This window comes from Theropithecus gelada, chromosome 1 (assembly GCF_003255815.1).
Source record: "Theropithecus gelada isolate Dixy chromosome 1, Tgel_1.0, whole genome shotgun sequence".
NCBI lineage: Eukaryota > Metazoa > Chordata > Mammalia > Primates > Cercopithecidae > Theropithecus > Theropithecus gelada.
The window spans coordinates 20,750,217-20,777,528 of NC_037668.1; the positions used below are offsets into that span (position 1 = coordinate 20,750,217).

The following is a 27,312-nucleotide window of genomic DNA, read 5'->3' on the forward strand; positions in this document are numbered from 1 at the left end:
CTATGTTAACCAGGCTGGTCTCGAACTCCTGACCTTGTGATCCACCGGCCTTGGATTCCCACAGTGCTGGTCAGGTGTGAGCCACCACACCCGGCTAAAGGACTTGCAATTTATCTGAAGTGGGTAGGGGAAGTTCTCTCAGGACTGAGACCTTAACCTATGTGGTCTGTGATAGCTCCAAGTAAATAGTGTCAAAATTGAATTAAGGCTGGGCATGGTGGCTAAGCTGACTTAAAAATTAGCTAGGTGTAGTAGTGCACATCTGTAGTCTCAGCACCCTAGGAGGCCGAGGTGGGCGGATCATTTAAGGTCAGGAGTTTGAGACCAGCCTTAATCCCAGCACTTTGGGAAGCTGAGAGGGGTGGATCAGCTGAGGTCAGGAGTTCAAGACCAGCCTGGCCAACATGGCGAAACCCCCTCTCTACTAAAAATACAAAAATTAGCCGGGCGAGGTGGCAGGCAGCTGTAATCCCGGCTACTCAGGAGGCTGAGGCAGGGAGAACTGCTTGAACCTGGGAGGCAGAAGTTGCAGTGAGCCGAGATTGCACCACTACACTCCAGCCTGGGCAATGGCAACAGAGAGAGATTCTGTTTCAAAAAAAAAAAAAAAAAGTCCAGGCACGGTGGCTTACGCCTGTAATCCCAGCACTTTGGGAGGCCGAGGCGGGCAGATCACCTGAGGTCGGGAGTTTAAGGCCAGCCTGACCAACATGGGGAAAACCCATCTCTACTAAAAAAAAAAAAAAAAAAAGGCCGGGCGCGGTGGCTCACGCCTGTAATCCCTGCACTTTGGGAGGCCGAGGCGGGCGGATCACGAGGTCAGGAGATCGAGACCATCCTGGCTAACAAGGTGAAACCCCGTCTCTACTAAAATACAAAAAATTAGCCGGGCGCGGTGGCGGCGCCTGTAGTCCCAGCTACTCGGGAGGCTGAGGCAGGAGAATGGCGCGAACCCGGGAGGCGGAGCTTGCAGTGAGCCGAGATGGTGCCACTGCACTCCAGCCTGGGGGACAGAGTGAAGACTCCGCCTCAAAAAAAAAAAAAAAAAAAAAAAAATTACAAAATTACCTGGGTGTGGTGGTGCAAGCCTGTAATCCCAGCTACTTGGGAGGCTGAGGCAGGAGAATCTCTTGACCGGGAGGCAGAGAGAGAGGCTGCAGTAAACACCTGGGGTTACAGGTGTTAGCCATCATGACCTGCTATAATTTTTCATGTAATGACACTTTGCTGGACCTCCCTCTAATTCCTTTCTGGGTATACACAATGATTTTTAATTTTTAAAATTATGGTAAAATTTACATAATTAAAAAAATATGGTATGGTAAAATATACATAAGTAAATTTTTTTTTTTTTTTTTTTTTGAGACAGAGTCTTGCTCTGTCGCCCAGACTGGAGTGCAATGGTGCGATCTTGGCTCATTGCAACCTCTGCCTCCCGGGTTCAAGTGATTCTCCTGCCTCAGACTCCTGAGTAGTTGGGATTACAGGCACCCATCACCATGCCCGGCCTTTTTTGTAGTTTTAGTAGAGACGGGGTTTTGCCATGTTGGTCATGCTGGACTCGAACTCCTGACCTCAGGTGATCTGCCCACCTCGGCCTCCCAAAGTGCTGGAATTACAGGTGTGAGCCACTGCGCCCAGCAAAAGACAAATTTTTTTGAGAAAGGTCACTCTCTGTTGCCCAGGTTGGAGTGCGGTGGCACAATCATAGCTTCTGGACACAACCCCAAATTTCTGGGCTCAGGTGATCCTCTCCCCTCAGCCTCCCAAAATGCTAAGCTTACAGGCGTGAGCCACTGTGCCTGTCCTGTAAGTGAAATTGACCACTTTAACCATTTACTGTACAGCTAAGTGGCGTTAAGTACATTCACATTGTTGTGCAGCCATTATCACCACCCATCTACAGAATTTTTTTCCACTTCTCAGATGAAACTCTGTACTCATGAAACAATAACTCCTCATTCCCTCTCCCGTTAGCCCCAGGAAACCACCGTTCTACTTTCTGTTACTATGAATTTGATTATTCTAGGTACCTTATAAGGTACTGAGGCAGGAAAACAGCGTCTGGAGGCAGGGAACATAAGGCCGATTCACACTTCAGCTATGACAGGAAATATCCTCTCCATAGGGCCTAGGCCAAGTAAACGACTTTGTAACTTTACTTCATCCTCTCCATTTACATAGGGCATACTCTAAGTAGAGGGTATTTATTTATTTATTTATTTATTTATTTATTTATTTTTTTGAGACGGAGTCTCGCTCTGTCGCCCAGGCGGGAGTGCAGTGGCCGGATCTCAGCTCACTGCAAGCTCCGCCTCCCGGGTTTACGCCATTCTCCTGCCTCAGCCTCCCGAGTAGCTGGGACTACAGGCGCCCGCCACCTCGCCCGGCTAGTTTTTTTTTTTTTTGTATTTTTTAGTAGAGACGGGGTTTCACCGTGCTAGCCAGGATGGTCTTGATCTCCTGACCTCGTGATCCGCCCGTCTCGGCCTCCCAAAGTGCTGGGATTACAGGCTTGAGCCACCGCGCCCGGCCAGTAGAGGGTATTTAAACTCCCTAAAATTCTGCAATGGGGCCTTTGAGCACCTACGCTCGGGCTTGCTCCCACACTGTGAAGTGTTCTTTCATTTTCAATAAATTCCTTCATTCCTTCTTTCCTTTATTCGTGTGTTTTGTCCAGTTTTTTCTTTCTTTTTTTTTTTTTTGAGACGGAGTCTCACTTTGTTGTCCAGGTTGGAGTGCAGCAGAGTGATCTCAGTTCACCACAACCTCCACCTCCCGAGTTCAAGTGATTCTTCTGCCTCAGCTTCCCGAGTAGCTGGGACTACCGGTGTGCGCCACCATGCTGGGTTAATTTTGGATTTTTTAGTAGAGACGGGGTTTCACTATGTTGGCCAGGCTGGTCTCGAACTCCTGACCTCGTGATCTGCCCGCCTTGGCCTCCCAAAGCGCTGGGGTTACAGGCGTGAGCCATTGTGCCCCAATTCTTTGTTGAAGATGCCAAGAACCTGGACACCCTCCACTGGTGACAGTACCTCATATACACGGAATCATACAGTATCTGTCCTTTTGAGTCTGGCTTATTTCACTTAGCATAATTGTCGAGGCGTGTGAACCAGAGCAACTCCATCTTGAATAGGGACTGGGTAAAATAAATGCTGAGACCTAATGGGCTGCATTTCCAGTTGGTTTAGGCATTCTAAGTCACGGGATGAGATAGGAAATTGGCTCAAGATACAAGTCATAAAGACCTTGCTGTTAAAACAGATTGCAGTAAAGAAACTGGCCAAAACCCACCAAAACCAAGATGGTAACTAGAGAGACCTCTGGTCGTCTTCAAGGCTACACTCCTACCACATGCTGTGTGGACATCAGGGTTCTATATGGTCTACAAAGCGGAAGCATGAATAATCCACCCCTTGTTTAGCTTATAATCAATAATCAATACATTTATTTTATAAGAAGCACAATCATATTTATAATTATTATAAATTATTATAAATATACATTTAACAATATACAATTATTAATATACATTTATAATTATTATAAATCAATAATCAATAAATAACTGGCCAGGCCCGGTGGCTCACTCTTGTAATCCCAGCGCTTTCAGAGGTCGAGGTGACTGGATCACCTGAGGTCAGGAGTTCAAGACCAGCCTGGCCAACCTGGAGAAACTCCCTCTCTACTAAAAACACAAAAATTAGCTGGGCGTAGTGGCAGGCACCTGTAATCCAGAAGAATCTCTTGAACCCAGGAAGCGGAGGTTGCCTAGCTGGAATTACAGGCGCGCACCAGCACACCTGGGTAATTTTTGTATTTTTAGTAGAGAAGGGGTTTTGCCATGTTGACCAGGCTGGTCTCAGATTCCTGAGCTCAGGTGATCCGCCCGGCTCGGTCTCCCAAAGTGCTGGGATTACAGGTGTGAGCCCATGAGCCACTGTGCCAGGCCAAGACTCATCTTTTCTTTTCTTTTTTTTTTTTTTTGATACGGAGTCTTGCTCTGTGCCCCCAGCTAGAGTGTAGCCAGCTAGAGTGCAGTGGTGCGCTCGATCTCCGCTCACTGCAACCTCCGCCTCCCTCACTGCAACAATCGTTGAAGCGATTCTCCTGCCTCAGCCCTCTTGAGTAGCTGGGATCACAGGCGCGCGCCACCTGACTAAATTTTTTTTTTTTTTTTTTGTATTTTTAGGAGAGACGCGGTTTCACCACATTGGTCAGGCTGGTTTCGAACTCCTGACCTCATGATCTACCCTCCTTGGCCTCCCAAAGTGCTGGGATTACAGGCGTGAGCCACCGTGCCCGGCCCAAGACTCATTTTTCTTAAGCCCTTAAAGCACTTTACACACATTACCTCGTGGTATTACTACCCTCATTCAACAAATGAGGTAAGCTAGTCTCAAGGAAGTTCACTGAGGATCAGAGATGTTAAATGATTTGCCTAAAGTTAGAGAACTAATAAGTGAGAAAGCTAGTTGTGTTGCGTTTTACTAACGTGCCAATCAGCTGCCCAGGATGACAACGAAAACTAAAGTTGAGTAAGAGGCAGCCAGAGCCACAGCGGGGGCGTTCCCAGCCTGGCTCGCTTCCAGCACTGATGCCTCCCAGCCTAGACCTCTAGGCTTCAGCCCTTCCATTGGTCGTTCGTCACCGTGCGCCATGCTCACACGAGGGCCAGCAGCCAATCAGCGCGGCTCGTCTCCGCCCAGCCAGGCCACGCAGGATCGCGTTATCGGTCCCTCCCGCGGGCACTCTGGGAGTTGTAGTCTAATTATACGTTTCCGCCCATAGCCTGGGGAGAGCGGGAACTACTCGACCCAGAGAGCCGAGCACTGAGCAGATTCTGCTTTCAGGAGTACCCGCCAACAAGCGGAACGGAACAGGAATCCGCATCTGGGAACAGGTGAGAGAGTATGTGTGCTGGGCCTTGGAGGAAGGGGGCCGATACCGGGCCTTACTTCTGTAACGATACTGTGAGGCATCAGAAGGCCAGCCTGTTGCGTCCGTTTTGAAGGTCGGTGGGCTAGACTGGCTGGTCTTCTGGGGGTGCGGAGACTTCCAAACTCTGCCCTTGTGTTTTTCTGGAACCGCCAATATGCCCGGACCCCGGTTAACTCCTTTGCTGCGAGCCCTTCTGTCCCGTCCAGAGTTGCTGCGAGCCTGTCTGCTCAGTCCTAGCAATTCCTGTGAGGCTTGGGACGCGCGGTTCCAGCACCCCGGACAATATGGACGCAGCACCCATGGGTTCTCGCCCCAGTGCTTCTCCCCTCCTTGGGGCGTAACTCAGACCCTGGGCACCCCTCTCCATTGCCCAGGGGAGACCTGGGTTCTAGATTTGGCTCTGCCTCTACTATCTTCCTACCTCCTAGAGCCTCAGTTTGGCTTGTGTAAAATAGGATGACTTAAGGGTCCTTTCAGCCCCTAATCCTGTACTCTGTACCACCTCCTTACCCAGCCTTGTGCACGCCGTCTTGAAGGCACTGAGTTCTAGCCTGTTTATTATAAGTGGCGATTTGTTGGGTCTCCGTCACCCAGCCATACTTTTTGTTTCTTGCATATCCTTCTTGCTATTGTCCCCAAGCACATTCCACAAGAGGGAGGGGCACTCTGGGCTAAGGCTGGGATGGGAGTTATCTGGGTAGCTGCCACCATGCCTCTGCCTTTGGTGCTTGCTCCTGCAGGGAGTGCTTGGCGCCCCCTCCCTATGCCACTCCCAGGATGCCCCTGTCCCGCTGGTTGAGATCTGTGGGGGTCTTCCTGCTGCCAGCCCCCTACTGGGCACCCCGGGAGAGGTGGCTGGGTTCCCTACGGCGGCCCTCCCTGGTGCACGGGTACCCAGTCCTGGCCTGGCACAGTGCCCGCTGCTGGTGCCAAGCGTGGACAGAGGAACCTCGGTGAGTGTGGTTGGGGTGAGGGGCCTTGGGGAGGGGAGCAGCTGATTAGGTTTCTGACTTGTTTTTCCTTCTACTCAGAGCCCTTTGCTCCTCCCTCAGAATGAACGGAGACCAGAAATCAGATGTTTATGCCCAAGAAAAGCAAGATTTTGTTCAGCACTTCTCCCAGATCGTTAGGGTGCTGACTGAGGATGAGATGGGGCACCCAGAGACAGGAGATGCTATTGCCCGGCTCAAGGAGGTGAGGGATTCATGACTTGGGGGAGTGAGCCTTTGGTTCAGTTGCTCTGTATATGTGGGATTCACCTGTGGCTTATGAGGGACTTTTGACAGATGTGAGAGAAAGCTTTTTTTTTTTTTCTCTCCCCGAGACAGAGCCTTGCTCTGTCACCCAGGCTGGAGTGCAATGGTGCGATCTCGGCTTACTGCAACCTCCACCTCCCAGGTTCAAGCGATTCTCCTGCCTCAGCCTTCTGACTGGCTGGGATTATAGGCGTACGCCACCATGCCCAGCAAATTTTTGTATTTTTAGTAGAGATGGGGTTTCACCGTGTTGGTCTTGAACTCCTGACCTCAGGCGATCCACCCACCTCGGCCTTTGATCCCAAAGTGCTAGGATTACAGGCGTAAGCCACGGCGCCTGGCCGAGAAAGCATTTACCTGAGGGACTCGAGTCTGCTCTGGAGAGGTTGGGGCCTGGGCAAGTATACTTACTCAGTCCGTAAACCTGACTTTTGGCTCTGATGGAAGGTGGGTCATCCAAACTGCTTTGCATAGGGGTGGAGGCCTTGAACCTGGCAAGTCTTAGATTTTGTGTCCTGAAATCAGAAGCTGATACCTTGGCAGAGACCTGGGAGGAAGACAGTCTGATATTGTCCTATCTCCCTGGGGCCTGAGAAAGTTGTATCATTAGAAACCCTTATTCTAGGACATGAACTATTGCTGTGATACTTGCCAATTTTTTTCCTGTTGATTCTGGAGTATCTATTAAAATTCTTCTTATAAATGCTGTCTATCTCATATATCTGAGGGGAATCAAGGGAAAGGGGGGCTTTGCCTATACTGGGATGGGGATTAAAAGAGAGTCTTGGCCCAGCATGGTGGCTTATGCCTGTAATCCCAGGACTTTGGGAGGCTGAGGCCGGGGGGGATCATGAGGTCAGGAGTTCGAGACCAGCCTGGTCAACATGGTGAAACCCCGTCTCTACTAAAAACACAAAAATTAGCCAGGCGTACTGGCGCGCACATGTAGTCCCAGCTACTCAGGAGGGTGAGACAGGAGAATCGCTTGAACCTGGGAGGCAGAGGATGCAGTGAGCCGCGATTGCGCCACTACACTCCAGCCTGAGTGACATAGCGAGGTGAAGTCTTCCCTTAGTTAGGTCTGATTGAAAGCAGGGCAGCAGAAGGTAAAGTGAGACGCAAGAGGGGACACCACTGGAGGAGTGGGAGATGGATCCCACAGCTTGGGTCCCCTGTAAGCTGTCTTTTGGCCGACTTTGGAGAGGCTTTGTCTTTTTTTTTTTTTTTTTTTTGAGACGGAGTCTTGCTCTGTCTTCCAGGCTGGAGTGCAGTGGCCGGATCTCAGCTCACTGCAAGCTCCACCTCCCGGGCTTACGCCATTCTCCTGCCTCAGCCTCCAGAGTAGCTGGGACTACAGGCGCCCGCCACCTCTCCCAGCTAGTTTTTTGTATTTTTTAGTAGAGACGGGGTTTCACCGTGTTAGCCAGGATGGTCTCGATCTCCTGACCTCGTGATCCGCCCGTCTCGGCCTCCCAAAGTGCTGGGATTACAGGCTTGAGCCATCGCGCCTGGCGAGGCTTTGTCTTAATATAGTGAAGGAGGCTTTTCATTTGCAGGAGGGTTGAACTCTGGGTAGGCAGAGGTGGTTGGAAAAATAGGGATGGGTTGGGAAGGGGAAGTCTAGGAGAGGTGGGGATGGGGAAGGAACCTGGGGAGGGAACTGAACAAGCCAGTCATCCCTATAGCGTGTACTGAGTTTTCCATGGGTTCAAGCCCTGTTTGGGCTTGGGAGCAGCATTTAATCTGCACTATGGAGGTTTTAAATTTATTGGGAGGCCGAGGCGGGTAGATGACTTGAGGTCAGTAGTTCGAAACAAGCCTGGCCAACATGGTGAAACCCTGTCTCTACTAAAAATACAAAAACTAGATGGGCATGGTGGTGGGCACCTGTAATCCCAGCTACTCGAGAGGCTGAGGCAGGAGAATTGCATGAACCCGGGAGACGGAGGTTGCAGTGAGCCAAGATCGTGCCAGTGCACTCCAGCCTAGGCAACAGAGTGAGACTTCATCTCAAAAAAAAAAAAAAAATAAAAAAAAAAAATAAATACATTTACTAGGATAGACCATGCAGAAAGAACGTACCTGGGCACTGGGACCTCTTCTAGCTTTGCTCCAGAAATTTGGAAAAGGAGTAAAGACAGTAGCAATTCCAGAGGCTCCTTGAAGAGGAGTTGGGGAGGATAAAGTTAGGGGGTGGTTGGAAATGGGAGAGAGCAAGGAGAAAACTCACAGTAGCTTCTGTATGTACCCTGATACCCTGTCCCTCTTCCCTTGCCCTCCAGGTCCTGGAGTACAATGCCATTGGAGGCAAGTATCACCGGGGTTTGACAGTGGTAGTAGCGTTCCGGGAGCTGGTGGAGCCAAGGAAACAGGATGCTGATAGTCTCCAGCGGGCCTGGACTGTGGGCTGGTGTGTGGAACTGGTGAGAGGGGTAGGGGAAGGGAGTGGAAGTTTCCTGCAGTGGTGGTGACTTGGGTGGGAAAGGGAGGGATGAGCCTGATATTTCTGGGTTGTGTTTGTGTTTCTTTGTCTCTAGTGTTCTATGGCCAAATTTAGAGTGAATCACTCCAAGGGTTAACTAATGTGGGGAGCCTCTTTTGGCATTAGGTATGAAGATGGCTGTAGATAGTTGTAGACAGTGTGGACTGGGGCCTTGAGACTGGGCAGGGAGGTGTCAGCTCTTTCCTTTGAGCAGAGGATGGCCATAAAAGTGACAGAGGAGGCTGGGCATGGTGGCTCACGCCTGCAATCCCAGCACTTTGGAAGGCCCAGTGGGGCGGATCACCTGAGTTCCGGAAATCCCAGCACTTTGGGAGGCCGAGGGGGGCGGATCACCTGAGTTCCGGAGTTTGAGACCAGCCTGACCAACATGGAGAAACCCCATCTCTACTAAAAATACAAAGTTAGCCGGATATGGTGGCGCATGCCTGTAATCCTAGCTATTTGGGACACTGAGGCAGGAGAATCGCTTGAACCTGGGAGGCGGAGGTTGCGGTGAGCTGAGATTGCACCATTGCACTCCAACCTGGGCAACAACAGCGAAACTCCGTCTCAAAAAAAAAAGAAAAAGTGACAGACGTCTTCCAATGGCTATTCAGAAGCAGAGATTGAAAACTGGCAGCTCACTGATAGTTTTTTGAAAATGTTTTACAATTAAGTCTCCTAAATTTAACAAGGAGATTTCATACTGAAACCTAGATTTCTAGCATGGCTTGGGAAATTGTAAGATTTAGGTCCATGTTTCCGCATAGCAACAATTGGCTGAAGCTGAGTGGATGTAACTTCCCCAAGACGGCATGTGTTCTCCTGTGTGCTTTCTCTGGTTTGCTCCAATCTCCACATCCCCTTGTCTTCTATACCAGTTCATCTTGGTCTTGAAGGTGTCTATTTGCTGGCATGGCCTAAAGCTTTCATTAGTGGTGGGGGACTGGGTTCTGGGAGGGGTGCCATGCCCGAGGAGGGTGGCAGTGAGCCCAAAAGGGAAGAGCATACAGAACTTGGTGAGTGATGATGATGCTGAGTTCCTGGCCTGAGAGGAGCAGCTGGCTCAAGGGAAGACGTGCTGAGCACAGTCAGCGCGGGTATGTTCTTGGTATGGGTGGAGCAGGTGGATCTGCCTGTCCTGTCGGCGGTGGAAATTCCAGTCTGGAACTTATCAGGGAGATAGATGGGTCTGGGGAATCGAGATTTGCTTCTAAGGAGGTAATAGGCCCATGGCATCCAGGGAGAGGCCCCAAGATGACAGGGATGCTGAGGGGCTGAGGGATTCAAAATATGGAGATGACAGGCAAGGGCGGAAGGGAAGGAGGATGAGGGCAGAGCAGAGGAGCCAAGCTATGGGGGCCAAGGGAAGCAAGACCTCGAGGGGCCAGTGGTTGACTGGTAGAATCAGTTCGTTATTTTTTTGAGACAGAATCTTGCTCTGTTGCCTAGGCTGGAGTGCAGTGGCACCATCTCGGCTCACTGCAACCTCCGCCTCCCAGGTTCAAGCAATTCTCCTGCCTCAGTCTCCTAAGTAGCTGGGATTACAGATGCCTGCCACCACGCCTGGCTAATTTTTGTATTTGTAGTAGAGACGGGGTTTCACTATATTGGTCAGGCTGGTCTGGAACTCCTGACCATCTGCCTTGCCCTCTCGAAGTGCTGGATTACAGGTGTTACAGGTGTGAGCCACTGTGCCTGGCCTAGAATCAGTTCTTAACCCTGGCAGCACCCTAGGTTCACCTGTAAGTTTAAAAAAAATTTTTTTTTCTAAGACGGAGTGTCGCTCTGTTTCCCGGGCTGGAGTGCAGTGGCGCAAACTCAGCTCACTGCAGGCTCTGCCTCCTGGGTTCCCGCCATTCTCCTGCCTCAGCCTCCCGAGTAGCTGGGACTACATGTGCCCGCCACCGTGCCTGGCTAATTTTTTTGTATTTTTTTAGTAGAGATGGGGTTTCACCGTGTTAGCCAGGATGGTCTCGATCTCCTGACTTCGTGATCCACCTGCCTCGGCCTCCCAAAATGCTGGGATTACAAGTGCGAGCTACCGCACCCGGCGTTTTTAAAAATTTTTAATTTTTTTTTTAAAATTCAGAGTCTCACTTTGTTACCCAGGCTGGAGTGCAGTGGCATGATCTTGGCTCACTGGAATCTCTGCCTCTGGAGCAAAAGCCACCCTCCCACCACCTCAACCTCCCAAGTAGCTGAGACTACAGGAGCGAGCCTCTACCTGGCTAATTTTTTTTTTTTTTATAGAGACTAGGTTTCGCCATGTTGCTGAGGCTGGTCTTGAACTTGTGGCATCAAGTGATCCGCCCATCTCGGCCTCCTAAAGTGTTGGGATTACAGGTGTGAGCCACCGCGCCTGGTCAAAATTTTTTTTTTTTTTTTTTTTTTTCAGACGGAGTCTCGCTCTGTCGCCCAGGCTGGAGTGCAGTGGCCGGATCTCAGCTCACTGCAAGCTCTGCCTCCTGGGTTTACGCCATTCTGCTGCCTCAGCCTCCCGAGTAGCTGGGACCACAGACACCGCCACCTCGCCCGGCTAGTTTTTTGTATTTTTTTTTAGTAGAGACAGGGTTTCACTATGTTAGCCAGGATGGTCTTGATCTCCTGACCTCGTGATCCGCCCGTCTCGGCCTCCCAAAGTGCTGGGATTACAGGCTTGAGCCACCGCGCCCGGCCCTAAATTTTTTTTTTTAGAGACAGAGTCTCACTGTGTTGCCCAGGTTGGAGTGCAGTGGTACAGTCATGGCGTACTGTAGCCTTGACCTCCTGGGCTGAAGCCATCCTTCCACCTCAGCCTCTCAAGTAGCTGAGACTGCAGGCGCCCACCACCATGCCCGGCTTTTTTAATAGTTTTTTTGTAGAGATGGAGTCTCACTATGTTGGCCAGGGTAGTCTTGAACTCCTGGGCTCAAGTGATCTGCCTGCCTCGGCCTCCCAAAGTACTGGGATAACGGGTGTGAGCCACTGTGCCTGGCCTGGGTTTTTTTTTTTTAATTTTCCCTAATAAATAGAAAGTGCTGGTGGGGTTAAGAATCAGTGCTAGGAGGCAGAGGAAATGTGGGGAGGCCATGGAATTAATTCTCTTGGAGACCATCATGGTTGAGTGGTGGTGGCCAAAATGAGATTGTCCTTGCAGTCACCCTTGGGAGAGGCCGTGAATGGGTGGCTTCAGGGAAACCATGCTACTCCAAATAAACACAGAGTCAATGAAACATGTGCCTTTGATGTGGAAAGCTCAGGACCTCCACACTACTCTTCTGGGGTTAGGTCAGAGGTAAAGGTGCAGATGGATACCTCCTTCCCTGAGGACTCTGCCTGTGACAGTAGCAGTGGTTGTTGCAACGGTCCTTTTCCCACGGCCCATGCTGGGTTCTGGCAGGCGGTGTTGCATGCTTCCTTTGCAATGTGGATCGACTACAGCACACAGGATTAGGATGGGATGAAGTCTTAAAAACCATGTCTTCTAGGCCAAGTGTAGTGGCTCATGCCTGTGATCTCAGCACTTTGGGAGGCTGAGGCAGGTGGATCACCTGAGGTCAGGAGTTTGAGACCAGCCTGACCAACATAGAGGAACCCCATCTCTACTAAAAATACAAAATTAGGCCAGGCACGGTGGCTCATGCCTGTCATCCCAGCACTTTGGGAGGCAGATCACTTGAGGTCAGGAGTTCAAGACCAACCTGGCCAACGTGGCAAAACCCCATCTCTACTGAATGAAAATACAAAAATTAGCCAGGCTAGCAGTTGGTGGTGGCGGGCGCCTGTAGTCCCAGTACTTGGGAGGCTGAGGCAGGAAAATCACTTGAATCTGGGAGGAGGAGCTTGCAGTGAGCCCACATGGCGCCACTGCACTCCAGCCTGGGTGACAGAGTGAGACTCTATCTCAAAAAAAAAAAAAAGAAAAGAAAAGCTATTTAAGGAACCAAAACATATAGTATGACTGACTGCAGGAAGTATCACAGGGAATGTTAGAGTGTTTTATTCTTTAATTTCTTTGTCAGACAAGTGTTTAGGAGACTCTCACTCCAGGCCTAGTGCTGTGCTAGGCTCTGCAAATGCTAAGAGGGAGAAGTTACTGTCCCTGCTTCCAAGGAGTTCATGGTCTAGTGGGAAACCCGACACGTTCAGGTACCTTCAGATGGGCACTCAGAAGAGTAAGCCGTTAGTTAAAATTAATGTTTGAAAATGTTTAAAGATGTCTGAGACTCATAGGTCAAAGTCAGATTTCAGTTCCACCTGATTAACCTGTACTGCTAAGGAGCTCCTTTAGGTAAGGCTGTGTTCCTAGTCACCGGGGTGTTCAAACATAGTGCTGGGGGCAATGTGGGAATAGCCTTCTTTTATTTAGGAAGTAATGTAAAGTCAATTGCACGAATAAATCTTACTTTAAGCATTCATTGAGGTGTTTGGCAAGAATAGAGTACGGTATATGAAGGTGTTTCCTAATCTCCCTGATACCAGGCCTAATCTAGGGCTCATTAGAGATGTCAAAGATCTGTTGTAGTTTCTTACCTAAAACAAGAGTGTTTTAGTTCCATTTTATAGGCGAGGAGTCTGAGCCAAACAGGTTCTATCACTTTCCAAGTCTCCATAGCACAGAAGTCTTCTGCCTCCCCACCCTGACTTTCGCAGCTCACAGGGACTATCAAAAGCAGCAGCTGTGGCCGGGTGTGGTGCCTTATGCCTGTAATCCCAGTACTTTGGGAGGCTGAGGCAGGAGGATCATTTGAACCCAGGAGTTCAAAACCAGCCTGAGCAACATAGTAGGACCCTGTCTCTACAAAAAATAAATTGAAAAAAAAAAAAAAAATCAGGCATGTGGTGTGTGCCTGTGGTCTCAGGTACTCAGGAAGCTGAAGTGGGAGGATCACTTGAGCCTGGGAGGTAGAGGCTACAGTGAGCCGTGATTGCACCACTGCACTGGCTAATGGTGATACTCTGTCCCCCACCAAAAAAAAAAGCAAAACTATATACAGATATAGATATAAAGTAGCAGCTCTGTTGCTGATAGAAGGAACAGTAATGAGCCCTGCAGGTCTTATTCCACTCTTCCTAGCTGCAAGCTTTCTTCCTGGTGACAGATGACATCATGGATTCATCCCTCACCCGCCGTGGACAGATCTGCTGGTATCAGAAGGTAATGGTGGGCAGGAAAGTAGCAGTGGGTGTGGGGACAGGCCACAGGGAGGTGGTATGTGCGGCCTGGGTGAGGTGTTGGGATGATGGCTCTTAGTATGAACCGAGACTAGAGATTGATTGCTTGTTTTTCTCTGTCATGATAGCCGGGTGTGGGTTTGGATGCCATCAATGATGCTATCCTCCTGGAAGCATGTATCTACCGCCTGCTGAAGCTCTATTGCCGGGAGCAGCCCTATTACCTGAACCTGATCGAGCTCTTCCTGCAGGTATGCTGCAGACAGGGCCCGATGCCCAGAGGGTGCCCATGGTAGCCTTGGCCTTTATAGGACATGCTCATCTGGCTGGTTTCAGGGTACAGGATTGCAGGGTGCCTGGAAGGGAAAGAAAGCGAGGAAGGGAGTTGGGAAGCGGGGTGGTGGTAGTGGCAAGAAGGGGCTTCTCTGTCCCTGTGTAATTGGAAGAAAGGGTGATAAAGGACTGTGTATATGAATATAGGCCTTGAGTTTTGGGGCTTTCTCCCCTTCTGTTGCCTTTCTGATTCTGCCCAGTTGTCAGCTGGTATGGGATGTTGGGCTCAGGATACCAGGGTTTCGTGTATCTTGAGAAAGCCTGGCTCATGGGCCGTCTTTGTCTTCCTTAGAGTTCCTATCAGACTGAGATTGGGCAGACCCTGGACCTCATCACAGCCCCCCAGGGCAATGTGGATCTTGGCAGATTCACTGAAAAGAGGTGAGTGACAGTGCGAACCATGTCTGGACAGCGAGGTAGGGCTCACGATGTGCGTTGCCCTCCTGAGGAGTTTCTCTTCTCCCCCTACTCAGGTATAAATCTATTGTCAAGTACAAGACAGCTTTCTACTCCTTCTACCTTCCTATAGCTGCAGCCATGTACATGGTGAGTGAGCCTCCTCACCCCTCTCCTCTGCTAATGGGGGCTTTTGGACAGGAAGGCATAGAGCAGAAAACATGAACACTGCTACCCCTGGTGAAAGGCTGTGTGACCTTGAGCAAGTCGGTCTCGCTGAGTCTCTTCCTCAACTGAGGATAAAATTCCTACTTCACAGGACTGTAAAGATTAAGCAAAGCAAGGGATATGAAAGTGCTTAGCACTTAATAGGGGAACAGTATATCCTGCATCTGAGTATGGATGGGAGTGTGGAGGAGATCAACCAGGTTGAGAGGGAAAAGAATGGATTAAGGGCAGTCAGTGGGATTAACTGTCTACCCTGACCTTGCTTCTCTACATTTCCTTTTCATCTTGAAAGAAGTTGGAGGTGGCAAAAATATTAGGAAGATGGATCAGAATGACTCGGGGACTGACATTTGTGAGGGAAGACAGGCTGTGCACCTGTAGAATGGATTCATCTCTTTTATGACTCCCTGAAAGTCCTAGCCAAAAATAAGTGGGATTGAGGTTGGACCATCAATCAGGACTGTCTAGGTCAGGGAAGCCAAGATATCTGAAGAGAGAGGAGAGATTTGGGGCTGCAGTAGGGCAAGACCCCATGGGAGGAAGCAGCCAGGAAGATGCAGGCACCTCTGGGGTTTGGCTTATTAACCCACCTTTCCCTGTAGGCAGGAATTGATGGTGAGAAGGAGCACGCCAATGCCAAGAAGATCCTGCTGGAGATGGGAGAGTTCTTTCAGATTCAGGTAGGAAGGCAGGAGGCAGTAGCAGAGAACAGGCACCAGCTTCACTCCTCCTCTGCCTAGGAACCTCATCCTTCCTCCTTTGCTGCCCTCCCCCTTCCCGCCCAGGATGACTACCTTGACCTCTTTGGGGACCCCAGTGTGACCGGCAAAGTTGGCACTGACATCCAGGACAACAAATGCAGCTGGCTGGTGGTTCAGTGTCTGCAACGGGCCACTCCGGAACAGTACCAGATCCTGAAGGTGCCTGAGAGAGAGGGTGGTGGGTCCCTGAGCTGGTGGAAAGGGATAGAGTAGTGGTTCTCAATTGGAGGCAGTTTTTCTCCCGAGGGGACATTTGGCAATGTCAGCAGACATTTTTTGTGGTCGTCATCACAACTCTGTGTGTGTGCATGTGGTACAGACATCTAGTTGGCAGGAGCCAAAGATGTTGCCAAACATGTAGCACACAGAACAGCTCCCCCAGACAGGATTATCTGGTCCCAAATTTCAATAGTGCCAAGGGTGAGAAACCCTGGAGTAGAGGACACCTGGTCTGAGGCAATATGTAGGGAATATTTGGGATAGGGAAGGGAAGCTTGGGATCCTAGCTACCTAGAAACACTTGAAAATTGGAGGGAGGAAAGGAGTGGGTGGCTTTGGAGATGTTCTGAAATATGAGAATGAGGGGAGTGGAGGGGTCCTGGAGGCTCTGGGGAAGGCCAAGCCCGTTTTCCTGTCTTCCAACCCCTTTTAGGAAAATTACGGGCAGAAGGAGGCTGAGAAAGTGGCCCGGGTGAAGGCACTATATGAGGAGCTGGATCTGCAGGCTGTGTTCTTGCAATATGAGGAGGACAGTTACAGCCACATTATGGCTCTCATTGAACAGTACGCAGCGCCCCTGCCCCCAGCCATCTTTCTGGGGCTTGCGCGCAAAATCTACAAGAGGAAAAAGTGACCTAGAGATTGCAAGGGCGGGGAGAGGAGGCTCTCAATAAATAATTGTGTAACCTTTTTGTGGCTCTGTTCTTGCTCGGCGCAGCCAGAGTCTGGCTCTTTCCAGAATGTGCGGGGTGGGGTGCTGGGAGGACTGGCTGCACAGAAGCAGGACCCAGGGGCCTTGGCATCAGGGCCAAAAGCTTGGGATACATCAAACCCGCTAGGTGGGTGACACAAGACGCTAAGCGCTGGGGGCGGGTCTGAGCTACGCCACGCCCATGCGCGAAGGGGTGCAGATGCGCTGCGCAGAGTGGGTTGTGCTAGTGCCCCTCCCCTCCCGCTCTGTGCCCCGCCGGGCGGGGACCGTGGGAGCCGAGGACAAGCCCAAGGCCGGAGCGGTTCCAGGAGGACCCTGGTGAGGAGGGCTCGGCCCATGGGTGTAGACCGATGGACCAGGGCACGAGGGGCGGGGCAGGACAAGGGAGCAGGAGAAATGAATAGAGAAGGGGTGCGGTGGTGACTGAACGATGGAGACGAATGCGGAGAGAATGGACATACCGCTGTTCCGAGGGGCGAGGGCGCAGGCTGGAGCCCGGCGGAGGCAGCCAGCAGATGCGGAGTTGACAAGCTGACGGCTGCTCCATCCTTTTCCTCTCCAGCTCCCACCCCTTTCCTGCATTCACCAGGCAAACTCTGCATATCGCCCCACCCCCATCCCCCGCCTCCTTTCAGGGCATCTGGGTGGGTCTCCCTGGGTCCCTTCCTGTGGGAGTAAGGGGTAGGCAGGAGGGCAGGGCCAGATTGCGGCAGCAGGGACCCGGAGGTCCATTCTGGGCCCGGACCTCTTCCGGGCCCCCGCCCCCCTTCGGAAATCCAGAGCGCAGCCGCGTTCTCTGACCCTCCCGGCTCCATTCCCGGAGGGTTACATTCGACTCCACCTGCAAACACTGCAGTGGAAACTAATGGCCAGTCGATTGCGATTTGCATCTCATTGAAATATCTTCCAAAGCAGCCAGAGCCTTCAGGCCTGCTGCTGCCGTCAGTCACCTCAGTGTCCTTCCCGCAGCTCCTGTCCTCACTGGCTGGGCTTCGCCACCCCTGTCTTCTAGGTCTGCACCTGTGGTTGCCAGGTAGGTGGATGTGAGAGACCCTACCCTCCTGGTTCTCTAGAAGCCATCCCATCGCCGCTGGCACCATGCTGTCTCCTCAGAGAGCTTTACTCTGCAACCTCAATCACATCCATCTCCAGCACGTCTCCCTGGGCCTGCACTTGTCCCGCCGTCCTGAGCTACGGGAAGGGCCCTTGAGCACATCCCCTCCCCCAGGAGACACTGGGGGCAAGGAGAGCAGGGGCCCCTGCAGTGGCACCCTGGTGGACGCCAATTCCAACAGCCCAGCTGTGCCCTGCCGGTGCTGCCAGGAGCACGGTCCGGGCCTAGAAAACCGGCAGGACCCATCACAGGAGGAAGAGGGGGCTGCCTCTCCCTCAGACCCAGGCTGCTCTTCCTCGCTCAGCTCCTGCTCAGATCTTAGCCCCGATGAGTCCCCCGTCTCAGTCTACTTGCGGGACCTCCCTGGTGATGAGGATGCCCACCCTCAGCCCAGTATCATCCCCCTGGAGCAGGGTTCCCCACTGGCTTCAGCAGGTCCTGGCACCTGCTCACCGGACAGCTTCTGCTGCTCTCCTGATTCCTGCTCTGGAGCTTCTTCTTCACCCGATCCTGGCCTGGACTCGAACTGCAACGCCCTGACCACCTGCCAGGACCTCCCTTCCCCGGGCTTGGAGGAAGAGGATGAGAGCGCGGAGCAGGATCTCCCTACCTCTGAGCTCTTAGAGGCGGATGATGGGAAAATCGACGCTGGGAAAACGGAGCCCAGTTGGAAGATTAACCCAATTTGGAAAATTGACACAGAGAAAACTAAAGCTGAATGGAAAACCACGGAAAACAATAACACTGGTTGGAAAAACAACGGGAATGTTAACTCTAGCTGGAAAAACGAACCTGAAAAATTCGACTCTGGTTGGAAAACCAACACAAGAATAACTGATTCTGGCTCGAAAACAGATGCAGGGAAAATTGATGGAGGATGGAGAAGTGACGTCAGCGAGGAGCCGGTGCCCCACCGGACAATCACGTCCTTCCACGAGCTGGCCCAGAAGCGCAAGCGGGGCCCAGGGCTGCCCCTCGTCCCGCAGGCCAAGAAAGATCGCAGTGACTGGCTCATAGTCTTCTCGCCCGACACCGAGCTGCCCCCCTCGGGGTCGCTGGGCGGCTCCTCGGCACCTCCTCGGGAAGTCACCACCTTCAAGGAACTCCGGTCCCGAAGCCGGGCCCCACCCCCGCCAGTCCCGCCTCGAGACCCCCCAGCTGGCTGGGCTTTGGTCCCGCCCCGGCCCCCACCCCCGCCTGTCCCTCCCCGAAGGAAGAAGAACCGACCTGGACTGCAGCCCATAGCGGAGGGGCAGTCCGAGGAGGGCCGGGCTGTCAGCCCAGCTGCTGGCGAGGAGGCCCCAGCCGCGAAGGAGCCGGGAGAGCCGGGCGCGCAGGCCGGCCTGGAGGGTAAGAGGTCGCAAGAAGCGGGAGGAGGGCTGGGCTGCGGCCGCTCACGCCTCCTAGGCTTCCAACCCGGCCCCCTGTCTTCCCTCCATTCTGTGTCACCCATCCTCCCCGCCCCTTCTACCAGGGAGCGCTCCGGGAAAGGGAAACTGGGTGGGTCATTGGGTTATGGGACTAACTCTTTGCTCCCTCTTCTTCCCGCCCCTCCTTGCCTGGCTGCCCATCCCGCTGCCCTCCTTCCCTCTGCGCCTGGCCCCGCCAATCCCGCCTGCAGCCGGTCCCCTCCTGCTCCCTCGGCCCCTGGTTTTCCGGTTCTCGGCCGACGGGCGCCCCCTGTTGGAGGGTGGGGGCGCAGGCGCAGCTGGGTCTCTGCTCCTGGCTCCTCTGGCCGGGTGGCCTGGCGCCGGGCTGCGGCTGCTGGGGGCGCCGAGCCCCTCAGAGGAGCAGCTGCTGCCCGTCCGCCTGTCCCCAGTGGGAGCCTATTCGCCTCCGACTCGGGGAGCCTTGCCCTGCCTGGCCAGCCCCGAGCTGGCATTGCTGCTGTCCCCGCTCTTTCCCAGAAGTAGCACCTTCCCCGCCGCGGCTCCCCCCCCCCGCCAGGTACCCGCCCCCCCGCTGCCACCGCAACCTCGTCCGCCGAAGGCCCCTCGCTGGACCAGGAGCCCATCGCCTCCGCCCAGGCTACGTAAGACGGACCCGGGCAAGCCCCGCGGGCCACGCCTCAGGCGGGCCGCCCCGCCCGCTCCAAGGCCCCTCCCACTATCGCCCGGCCCCATTTTCGCTTTTTTTCTGGGGTTGCCCAGCTTGGTCCCGCCCTTCAGTTTCGGCCGACTCCAAGCAAGTTCGTCGGTTTTGGGGAATCTGGCCCCGTTCCTAGTGCTGGAGAGGGGAAGTTGTTGCCTTTCCTGCTCCGTGGCCCGGTCCCCTCTCCCTCCAGACCCGCCTGGGCATAATGGACACGGGTTTACCCAGCCTCCATGCCAAGCCTAGGGGGTCCCAGCGAGTCTGTTGTTAGGGACTTTGGGTCGCACCCTCCGTGGAATTCCTTAGCCTGTGCATCTCGGGCCTGTCCCCCCACCTTGCTCGGGAGGGGTGGAGGGTGAAGCTCCCGGGAGCTCATTGGCACTAGAAGTTCTGGCCACGCCCTCTCCGCGAGTCCAGTCCCATGCGGGATGAAGAGGGCACCTTCCACCTAGAGACTGCTGCGCGACCCGGGTTTCCCCTTTCCGGCGCCTTCCAGCCTCCCAATCCTCGGGTCTCGCCTCCCTCCGTCTCCTCCCTTTCCCCTCTGTCTGTCTTTCCATTGGTCCACGCCGCCCACGTGCTCCCCGGGGCTCCGCAGGCTGGACTGGGCCCCGGGGCGGTGCGCAGGGCTGCACCTCCCTCCCGGCGCCCTGTCCTCTCCCGCCCTACAGGCCCTAGCGGGGCAGGCGGGAGGTGAGCGCTGCCGTCTCGCTCCCGGATTTCCGGGATCCTGGAGGTGGGGGCTGTGCCTTGAGGGAGGGCACCGGGAACCGGGATGGGGCTGGGGGACAGCGAGTGCCGGGAAGTGTGCGGGATTTCACTCCGGGGCTCGGGTCGAGCTACCCCGTGCTCCAGGCGGCCCTGCGCCTCTTCTCCCCAAGACCCTTCGGGGAGACCCGCCGGAGACAACTTGTGTGGAAGCCCGGAGTCCTCGGAATAACCCTTGGTAAGTGTCACCGCGCCCTTCTTCCCTTACGCCAGTCCGTAGTTCGTGGTCCTTCGCCGGTGTCTCCGGAGCCCAGCGGCTGTGGATGGCAGAAGCCCAGAGTGGGACTGGTCAGCTGCAGGAGCAGAAGAAAGGTAGGGCACCCTGACTCCCGACCCCGCGCTTCCGAATGAACTGCCCCTCGCCCCCGGCCCTGCTCTCTCAGGCTGTCCGAAGGCAGTCTCTCCGCGCCCCTCGGGCAAGCCTGGGTAGGGGCGCGGCCTCCTAGCGTCTTCCCTTTCCCTCCCCTCCCAGGTCTCCTGATAGCCGTCAGCGCCTCCGTGGATAAAATCATCTCGCATTTTGGGGCCGCCCGGAACTTGGTGCAGAAGGTGAAGGTGGCTGGAGGGAGGGTGTTGGGATGAGGAGAGTAATGGAGCTCCGCGGTGGGTGCGGGAACGGTTGGCGGGTGGTGGCTGGAGGGATCTCTGGACCCATCCGCATCGCGCCGCCTCCAGGCCCAGTTGGGTGATAGCCGGCTGAGCCCGGATGTGGGGCACCTGGTGCTGACCACCCTCTGCCCGGCCCTCCACGCCCTGGTGGCGGATGGGCTGAAGCCTTTCCGGAAGGACCTCATCACCGGGCAGCGCAGGAGCAGCCCCTGGAGCGTGGTGGAGGCGTCGGTGAAGCCAGGTGAGCCAGGAGGGCGTGGGACCCGGCAGTGCGCAGGGCTGGGCCGGGCTTGGCTGACTGCACCCCACGTTCTCAGGCTCCAGCACCCGCTCCCTTGGAACCCTGTATAGCCAGGTCAGCCGTCTAGCCCCGCTGAGCAGCAGCCGTAGCCGCTTCCATGCCTTTATCCTGGGCCTTCTCAAGTGAGTTGCCTTCTTCCCAGTGCCCTTCCCACGACCTGGGACTGCAAGAGCATCATGGGTGGGACACAGTAGTAGTACCTCATGTCCCCAGAGAAGGCCCCCCCTCCTTCCAATCTCATCTCCCATCCTCCACCCAGAAAGGACTGGAGTCCTCTACCTCCCTGAACTTCCATTCCCTCTTTTCTCCCCCAGCACCAAGCAGTTGGAGCTGTGGTTTTCCAGTCTCCAGGAAGATGCAGGTCAGAGGTTCAGATGGGAGAGGATGGGGCTGATGGGCTGGGAGGATGGGAAGGAAAGGGTTCTCTCCTGCTGGTTCCCACTGGTGCCAGAATGCCATTAATCCAGATCTCCGATCTTATTACTCTTCTAATTAAAACTTTCTAAGGAGGCCCATCGCCCATAGGATGAAAGACCCAAAGCCTTGGCTGTCTGGCCTCTGCCTTCTTCCCCTGCCTTGGAGGCCAGGGCTTTCCCTGGTCTTGCCAACAGTCTTCCCGCCTGGCCCTTCCTGCTCCAAGGCCCTGCTTATGTTGTTCCTCTATCTCCTGCCCCTCCTGCTTCCTCATGAACTGTCATTCATCCTTTGAGTCCTTCCCCAGTGAGGCCTTACCTCTACCCTCAGACTAGGCCAACCCCCACACCATTTTGTATGTGCTTCTATGGCTCTCCTGTCCTCCTCCTCTGTAGCCTTTGCACTGTCACTCAGTTACTTGTCACCACTTGCTATGTGTGTCTTCCTATTTGGGCTAGGTTCCACGCAGGCAGGGATGTCAGACCTATAGCTCACCACACCCTTCCTCCTCTCTGCCTCAGTGCCCAGCAGAGTGAGGCCTGGGAGGATGTGTGCTGACTGGTGGGCTGCTCTGGGGGGTCCTCTGGCACTAGGTCCAGGGCAGAAGCTGATGTTGGCCTGCTCTTTTCCAGGCCTGCTCTCCCTCCTGTACCTGCCAACAGGATTCTTCTCCCTGGCCCATGGTGGCTGTCCCTCCCTGTCCACAGAGCTGCTGCTCCTGCTGCAGCCTTTGTCGGTGCTCACCTTCCACCTGGACCTGCTCTTTGAGCACCACCACCACCTGCCCCTGGGCCCGCCTCAGGCACCTGCCCCTCCAGGCCCGCCTCCGGCTCTGCAGCAGACTATGCAAGCCATGCTGCACCTGGGGGGCCGGCTGGCCCAGAGCCTTCGGGGGACTTCCAAGGAAGCTGCTCCAGACCCCTCAGACTCTCCAAACCTTCCCACACCAGGGAGCTGGTGGGAGCAGCTGACCCAGGCCTCCCGGGTCTATGCCTCTGGGGGTACTGAGGGCTTTCCTCTTTCCCGATGGGCACCGGGGCATCATGGGACTGCAGCTGAAGAAGGTGCACAGGAGAGACCCCTGCCCACAGATGAAATGGCACCAGGCAGGGGCCTCTGGTTGGGAAGACTATTTGGAGTGCCTGGGGGCCCCACAGAAAATGAGAGTGGAGCCCTAAAGTCCAGGTAATGGGGTACCTTGTCCTTTCTATGACCTTCTGACTCTCAGATCTCCCAGTGGCCTCATTTGAAACTCTATAGTGATGATCCTTTAGGGCAGAGGTTGGCAGTCTGTTTTTCTACAGCCATGAGCTAAAAATGGTTACATTAAGTGCCTATATAATGATCTCAATTTTCCCTCTTGGTCCTAGGTCCGAAAATATAGTTATCCCCACGTACATGTGGGGAATCGGTTCTAGGACCCTCACATACACTAAAATATGACATACTCAAGTCCTATGTTGATGTATAGGAAAAGACAGCCCTCAGTATATGTGGGTATTATATCCTGAGAATACAGTATTTTCTGTTCAGTTGGAAAAAACCTGCATATAGGTGAGCTTGCGCATTTCAAACCTGCTTTGTTCAAGGGTCAACTGTATTTACTATCTGGTCCTTTAGAAAAATGAAAAACAGCCTGGGCAACATGGTGAAACCCTGTCCCTATAGAAAAATACAAAAATTAGCTGGGCATGGTGGCACACACCTGGTGGTAGTCCCAGCTGCTCTAGGAGGCTGAGGTGAGAGGACAGCTTGAGCCTAGGAGGTCGAGGCTGCAGTGAGCTGTAATCACACTGCTGCATTCCAGCCTGGGTGACAAAGCGAGACCCTGTCTCCTCTCCAAACAAACAAACAAACAAAATTGCGAATCCCTGCTCCAGGCCTCAATAACTGGTGGGTCTTTAATGGCTTGAGATGTTCTCTAGTGGCCCTTTCATTCTGAGCCTCTCTAGACCCTGCTGGGTCCATAGGTTCCTTGTGATTTGTGGTGTTGTGGACTTTTGTTGTCATCTCCCTCATCAGCCTGAAAATGCCTGTATCTAATAATTAACACTCTGCCCTCAGCAGTGACTAACCCCTTACCTCTTTTGAACCACAGTGAGGCCCCTTAGCCTCTCCCTCCCTCCAAACCCCAGGGTTCTTTGGGTTTTCTGGAGGTGGGTTGAGCTGTGACCCTATGTCCCTTCTTTTAGGAGACCATCTAGCTGGCTGCCCCCGACAGTGAGTGTGTTGGCTCTTGTGAAGCGGGGGGCACCTCCTGAGACACCTTCTCCTCAGGAGCTTGAGGCCTCAGCACCCAGCATGGTGCAAACCCATAGGTAAGGAGGACTGGGGAGGATGCACTAGTGTGTAACCATGTATGCTATCACAGCATGGATGGGAGGTAGTGTAAAAAAACCTGGGCTTTAAAATAAGACCATGCTTAGTGTGCATTGCAGCTTTTCTATTTATTATCAATGTGTCACTCATTTGTCTGAGCCTTGGATTTTTTTTTTTTTTTGGAGACAGAGTCTTGCTCTGTCGCTCAGGCTGGAGTGCAGGGGCATGATCTCGGCTCACTGCAAGCTCCCCATCCTGGGTTCGCCTATCTCAGCCTACCGAGTAGCTGGGACTACAGGTGCCCGCCACCACACCCAGCTTTGTGTTTTTTGTTTTTGAGACGGAGTCTAGCTCTGTTGCCAAGCTGGAGTACAGTGGGGCGATCTGGGCTCACTGCAATCTCTGCCTCTTGGGTTCAAGCGATTCTTCTGCTAAGCCTCCTGAGTAGCTGGGATTACAGGCCCGTGCCGCCACGCCCAGCTAATTTTTGTATTTTTAGTAGAGAAGGGGGTTTCACCATGTTGGCCAGAATGGTCTCGATCTCCTGACCTTGTGATCCACCTGCCTTGGCCTCCCAAAGTGCTGGGATTACAGGCATGAGCCACTGTGCCTGGCCAATTTTTGCATTTTTAGTAGAGACAGGGTTTCACCGTGTTGCCCAGGCTGGTCTAGAACTCCTGACCTCAGGAGATCCGCCCGCCTCAGCCTCCCAAAGTACTGGGATTAGAGGCGTGAGCCACTGTGCCCGGCCAGGATTCTTTCTATAAAAAGAGGATACGATGCAATACCTTTTTTATAGCTAGAGACTAAACATAATTTTTATTTTTTGAGACAAGAGTCTCACTCTTGCCCAGGCTGGAGTGTAGTGACACGATTTCGGCTCACTGCAACCTCGCCTCCTGGGCTCAAGGGATTCTCCTGCCTCAGCCTCCAGAGTAGCGCCTGCCACCATGCCTGGCTAATTTTTGTAACTTTAGTAGAGACAGGGTTTCGCCGTGTTGTGCAGGCTGGTCTTAAACTCCTGGCCTCAAGTGATCTGCCCACCTCGGCCTCCCAAAGTGCTGGGATTACAGGTGGGAGCCACCACACCTGGTCACTAAACATTTTATAAAAGCATTTGGCAGCTGGGCGCGGTGGATCACCTGAAGTCAGGAATTCAAGACCAGCCTGGACAACACGGCGAAACCCTGTCTTTACTAAAAATACAAAAATTAGCCAGGCGTGGTGGTGGTGGGCACCTGTAGTCCCAGCTACTCTGGAGGCTGAGGCAGGAGAATTGCTTGAACCCAGGAGGTGGAGGCTGCCGAGATCACAGCACTGCACTCCAGCCTGGGGAACAGAGAGAGACTCTGTCTCAAAAAATAAATAAATAAATAAAAAGAGTAGATGGAGTAGCAGGAGATCCAAACACCAAACAGGTTTTGGTGATGGATTGGATGTATGGAGTGAGATGCCCAGGTTTTTACCAGGAGCAAGTGTGGGTAGAAAGTGGTGCTGTTTACCACTGTAGGCGACATGAGGAGGGACTGGTTTTGAGGGTGAGTCATTTTGTTTGCCTATGTTGAATTTGAAGCATCAGAGAGAAGTGCAAATAGTGTCAAATAAGCAGCTAGAGTGGGTTTGGCACTCAGAAGGCTGGGGCCCCAGATAGAACCACCATGTTGATGATTGGTTCTCAAGTCCCTTCCAGAGCCCAGTCAATGTTCACTGAGCCAAACCAACAAGGGCACTCTGGAGGTGACACCTGGGGACAGCTGGGCACCCCTACCTCACTTCATCCCAGTATCTTCCTCTGGCTCCCCTCAGGGCAGTTCGGGCTCTCTGTGATCATACCGCTGCAAGACCTGACCAGTTGAGCTTCCGGCGTGGGGAAGTGCTGCGTGTCATTACCACAGTGGATGAGGACTGGCTCCGCTGTGGGCGGGATGGCGTGGAGGGTCTGGTGCCTGTGGGGTATACCTCCCTTGTTCTGTAGCCCTGGGACCCTTTCCTGTGTATGTGTCTCCTTCCTGTCACCTGGGAATGGAATGGCCAGTGAACACCATCCCAGAAGCATTTTCCCTGTCTGCAAAATGACATTTCTTCCCACATTTCTGCTAATGTTTAAAATAAACTTTCCTTCTTCCCTCCTATACCCACCTGTAAGGTGAAATCTGCTCTTCTTCCAAATATATAAAAAGGGAATTGCCCTCCAGGAAATCTTCCTTTCCTTTTTCCCATCTGTATAAGGGAATGTCTTCCTTCCTATCTATCTGCAAAATGGAAATCTAGACCTCCTTCTTCATCCATAAGTGGACTGTGCCAGTACAATACATGCCTCAGCCCCCAAGCCTAGAAGGACCTCTAGTCTCCTTCCTGTGTATGGAATCTTCCTCACTCCACCCCTCCCACGTTGTCTGTATTGATAATGTACTCATGCTGTACTAGGTGCTGAAGCCTGGACACCCCTGGTGGGTGGGCCTGTGGTGATGATTTGCATCCTTCCTCCTTTGTCCCAATAAAGTATGGGAGTTGAATGTGTGTCTTTCACTGTGGGTTTCAGGACATAGGCTATGGGGGAGGAGAAAAAGGACCTCCTATGGGAGGCATAAGGCAGATGTTTCTTTTCTTTCTTAATGCTCCCTGAAGAATAGAGAAGTAGTCCCTCACTGGTTCCTGAATCTCACAAGTGCTTCTCTACTGTATGACTTTCTCTGTTTAGCTAGACTAACAGGATAGGAGCCTGCATAAATATGGGGGAGGAGAGGACTTAGCCCTTGAAATTGTACTTCATATCTGAGGTGAAGGGAAGGATTAAAGATTTGCACCGGGCACAGTGGCTCACACCTGTAATCCCAGCACTTTGGGAGGCTGAGGCAAACAGATCACTTGAGCTCAGGAGTTCTAAACCAGCCTTGGCAACGTGGCAAAACCCTGTCTCTACAAAAAAATTAGCCAGGTGTGGTGACACATGCCTGTGGTCCCAGCTAGTTGGAGGGCTGAGGCAGGAGGATCCTTTGAGCTGTGGAGGTCGAAGCTGCAGTGAGCCGAGATTGTGCCACTGCATTCCAGCCTGGGTGACAAAGTGAGAACCTGTTTCAAAACAACAACGAAGAGTTGTAAGAAATGTCACCATTTGTTCTACTAGCCGGGCGCGGTGCTCACACCTATAATCCCAGCACTTTGGGAAGCCAAGGTGGGCAGATGACGAGGTCAGGAGATAACGACC

General features: G+C 53.2%; 3 protein-coding genes across 18 annotated transcripts; 2 read left to right on the top strand and 1 right to left on the bottom strand.

Annotated features, from left to right (window-relative positions):
• The first annotated feature begins 4,688 nt into the window (after positions 1–4,688).
• Positions 4,689–16,467, top strand: FDPS (farnesyl diphosphate synthase). Of its 8 annotated transcripts, none has more exons than XM_025370502.1 (11): positions 4,689–4,906; positions 5,721–5,897; positions 5,976–6,138; positions 8,483–8,623; positions 13,742–13,822; positions 13,968–14,090; positions 14,465–14,553; positions 14,646–14,718; positions 15,399–15,476; positions 15,582–15,716; positions 16,210–16,466. In XM_025370502.1, exons 2-11 carry the CDS (start codon positions 5,722–5,724, stop codon positions 16,408–16,410), a joined length of 1,260 nt encoding a protein of 419 aa, XP_025226287.1. In that variant the 5' UTR covers positions 4,689–4,906; position 5,721; the 3' UTR covers positions 16,411–16,466. The 8 variants fall into 8 exon arrangements, with proteins under 8 accessions (XP_025226287.1, XP_025226306.1, XP_025226314.1 ...); XM_025370484.1 differs by having other exon boundaries at positions 4,803–5,017; positions 5,685–5,897; XM_025370512.1 differs by having other exon boundaries at positions 4,803–5,017.
• On the bottom strand, positions 12,640–20,069 carry LOC112614180 (putative uncharacterized protein RUSC1-AS1). 2 transcript variants are annotated; one of them, XR_003117048.1, is made up of 6 exons: positions 19,918–20,016; positions 18,056–18,250; positions 17,439–17,508; positions 15,591–15,720; positions 14,064–14,195; positions 12,640–13,806 (listed from the first exon to the last, which is right to left on the bottom strand). XR_003117048.1 is itself a non-coding variant. In XM_025370466.1 (2 exons), exons 1-2 carry the CDS (start codon positions 20,067–20,069, stop codon positions 16,392–16,394), a joined length of 1,269 nt encoding a protein of 422 aa, XP_025226251.1. In that variant the 3' UTR covers positions 15,949–16,391. The 2 variants fall into 2 exon arrangements, 1 of the variants encoding a protein (XP_025226251.1); XM_025370466.1 differs by lacking the exons at positions 12,640–13,806; positions 14,064–14,195; positions 15,591–15,720; positions 18,056–18,250 and having other exon boundaries at positions 15,949–17,508; positions 19,918–20,069.
• Positions 16,664–26,624, top strand: RUSC1 (RUN and SH3 domain containing 1). Of its 8 annotated transcripts, XM_025370390.1 has the most exons (11): positions 16,664–16,806; positions 17,501–18,952; positions 19,224–19,634; positions 20,675–20,773; positions 20,934–21,010; positions 21,137–21,311; positions 21,388–21,493; positions 21,686–21,732; positions 22,418–22,970; positions 23,978–24,103; positions 25,911–26,620. In XM_025370390.1, exons 2-11 carry the CDS (start codon positions 17,587–17,589, stop codon positions 26,077–26,079), a joined length of 3,129 nt encoding a protein of 1,042 aa, XP_025226175.1. In that variant the 5' UTR covers positions 16,664–16,806; positions 17,501–17,586; the 3' UTR covers positions 26,080–26,620. The 8 variants fall into 8 exon arrangements, with proteins under 8 accessions (XP_025226175.1, XP_025226193.1, XP_025226201.1 ...); XM_025370408.1 differs by lacking the exon at positions 19,224–19,634 and having other exon boundaries at positions 25,911–26,624; XM_025370416.1 differs by lacking the exon at positions 19,224–19,634 and having other exon boundaries at positions 22,736–22,970; positions 25,911–26,624.
• The last annotated feature ends 688 nt before the right edge of the window (positions 26,625–27,312 follow it).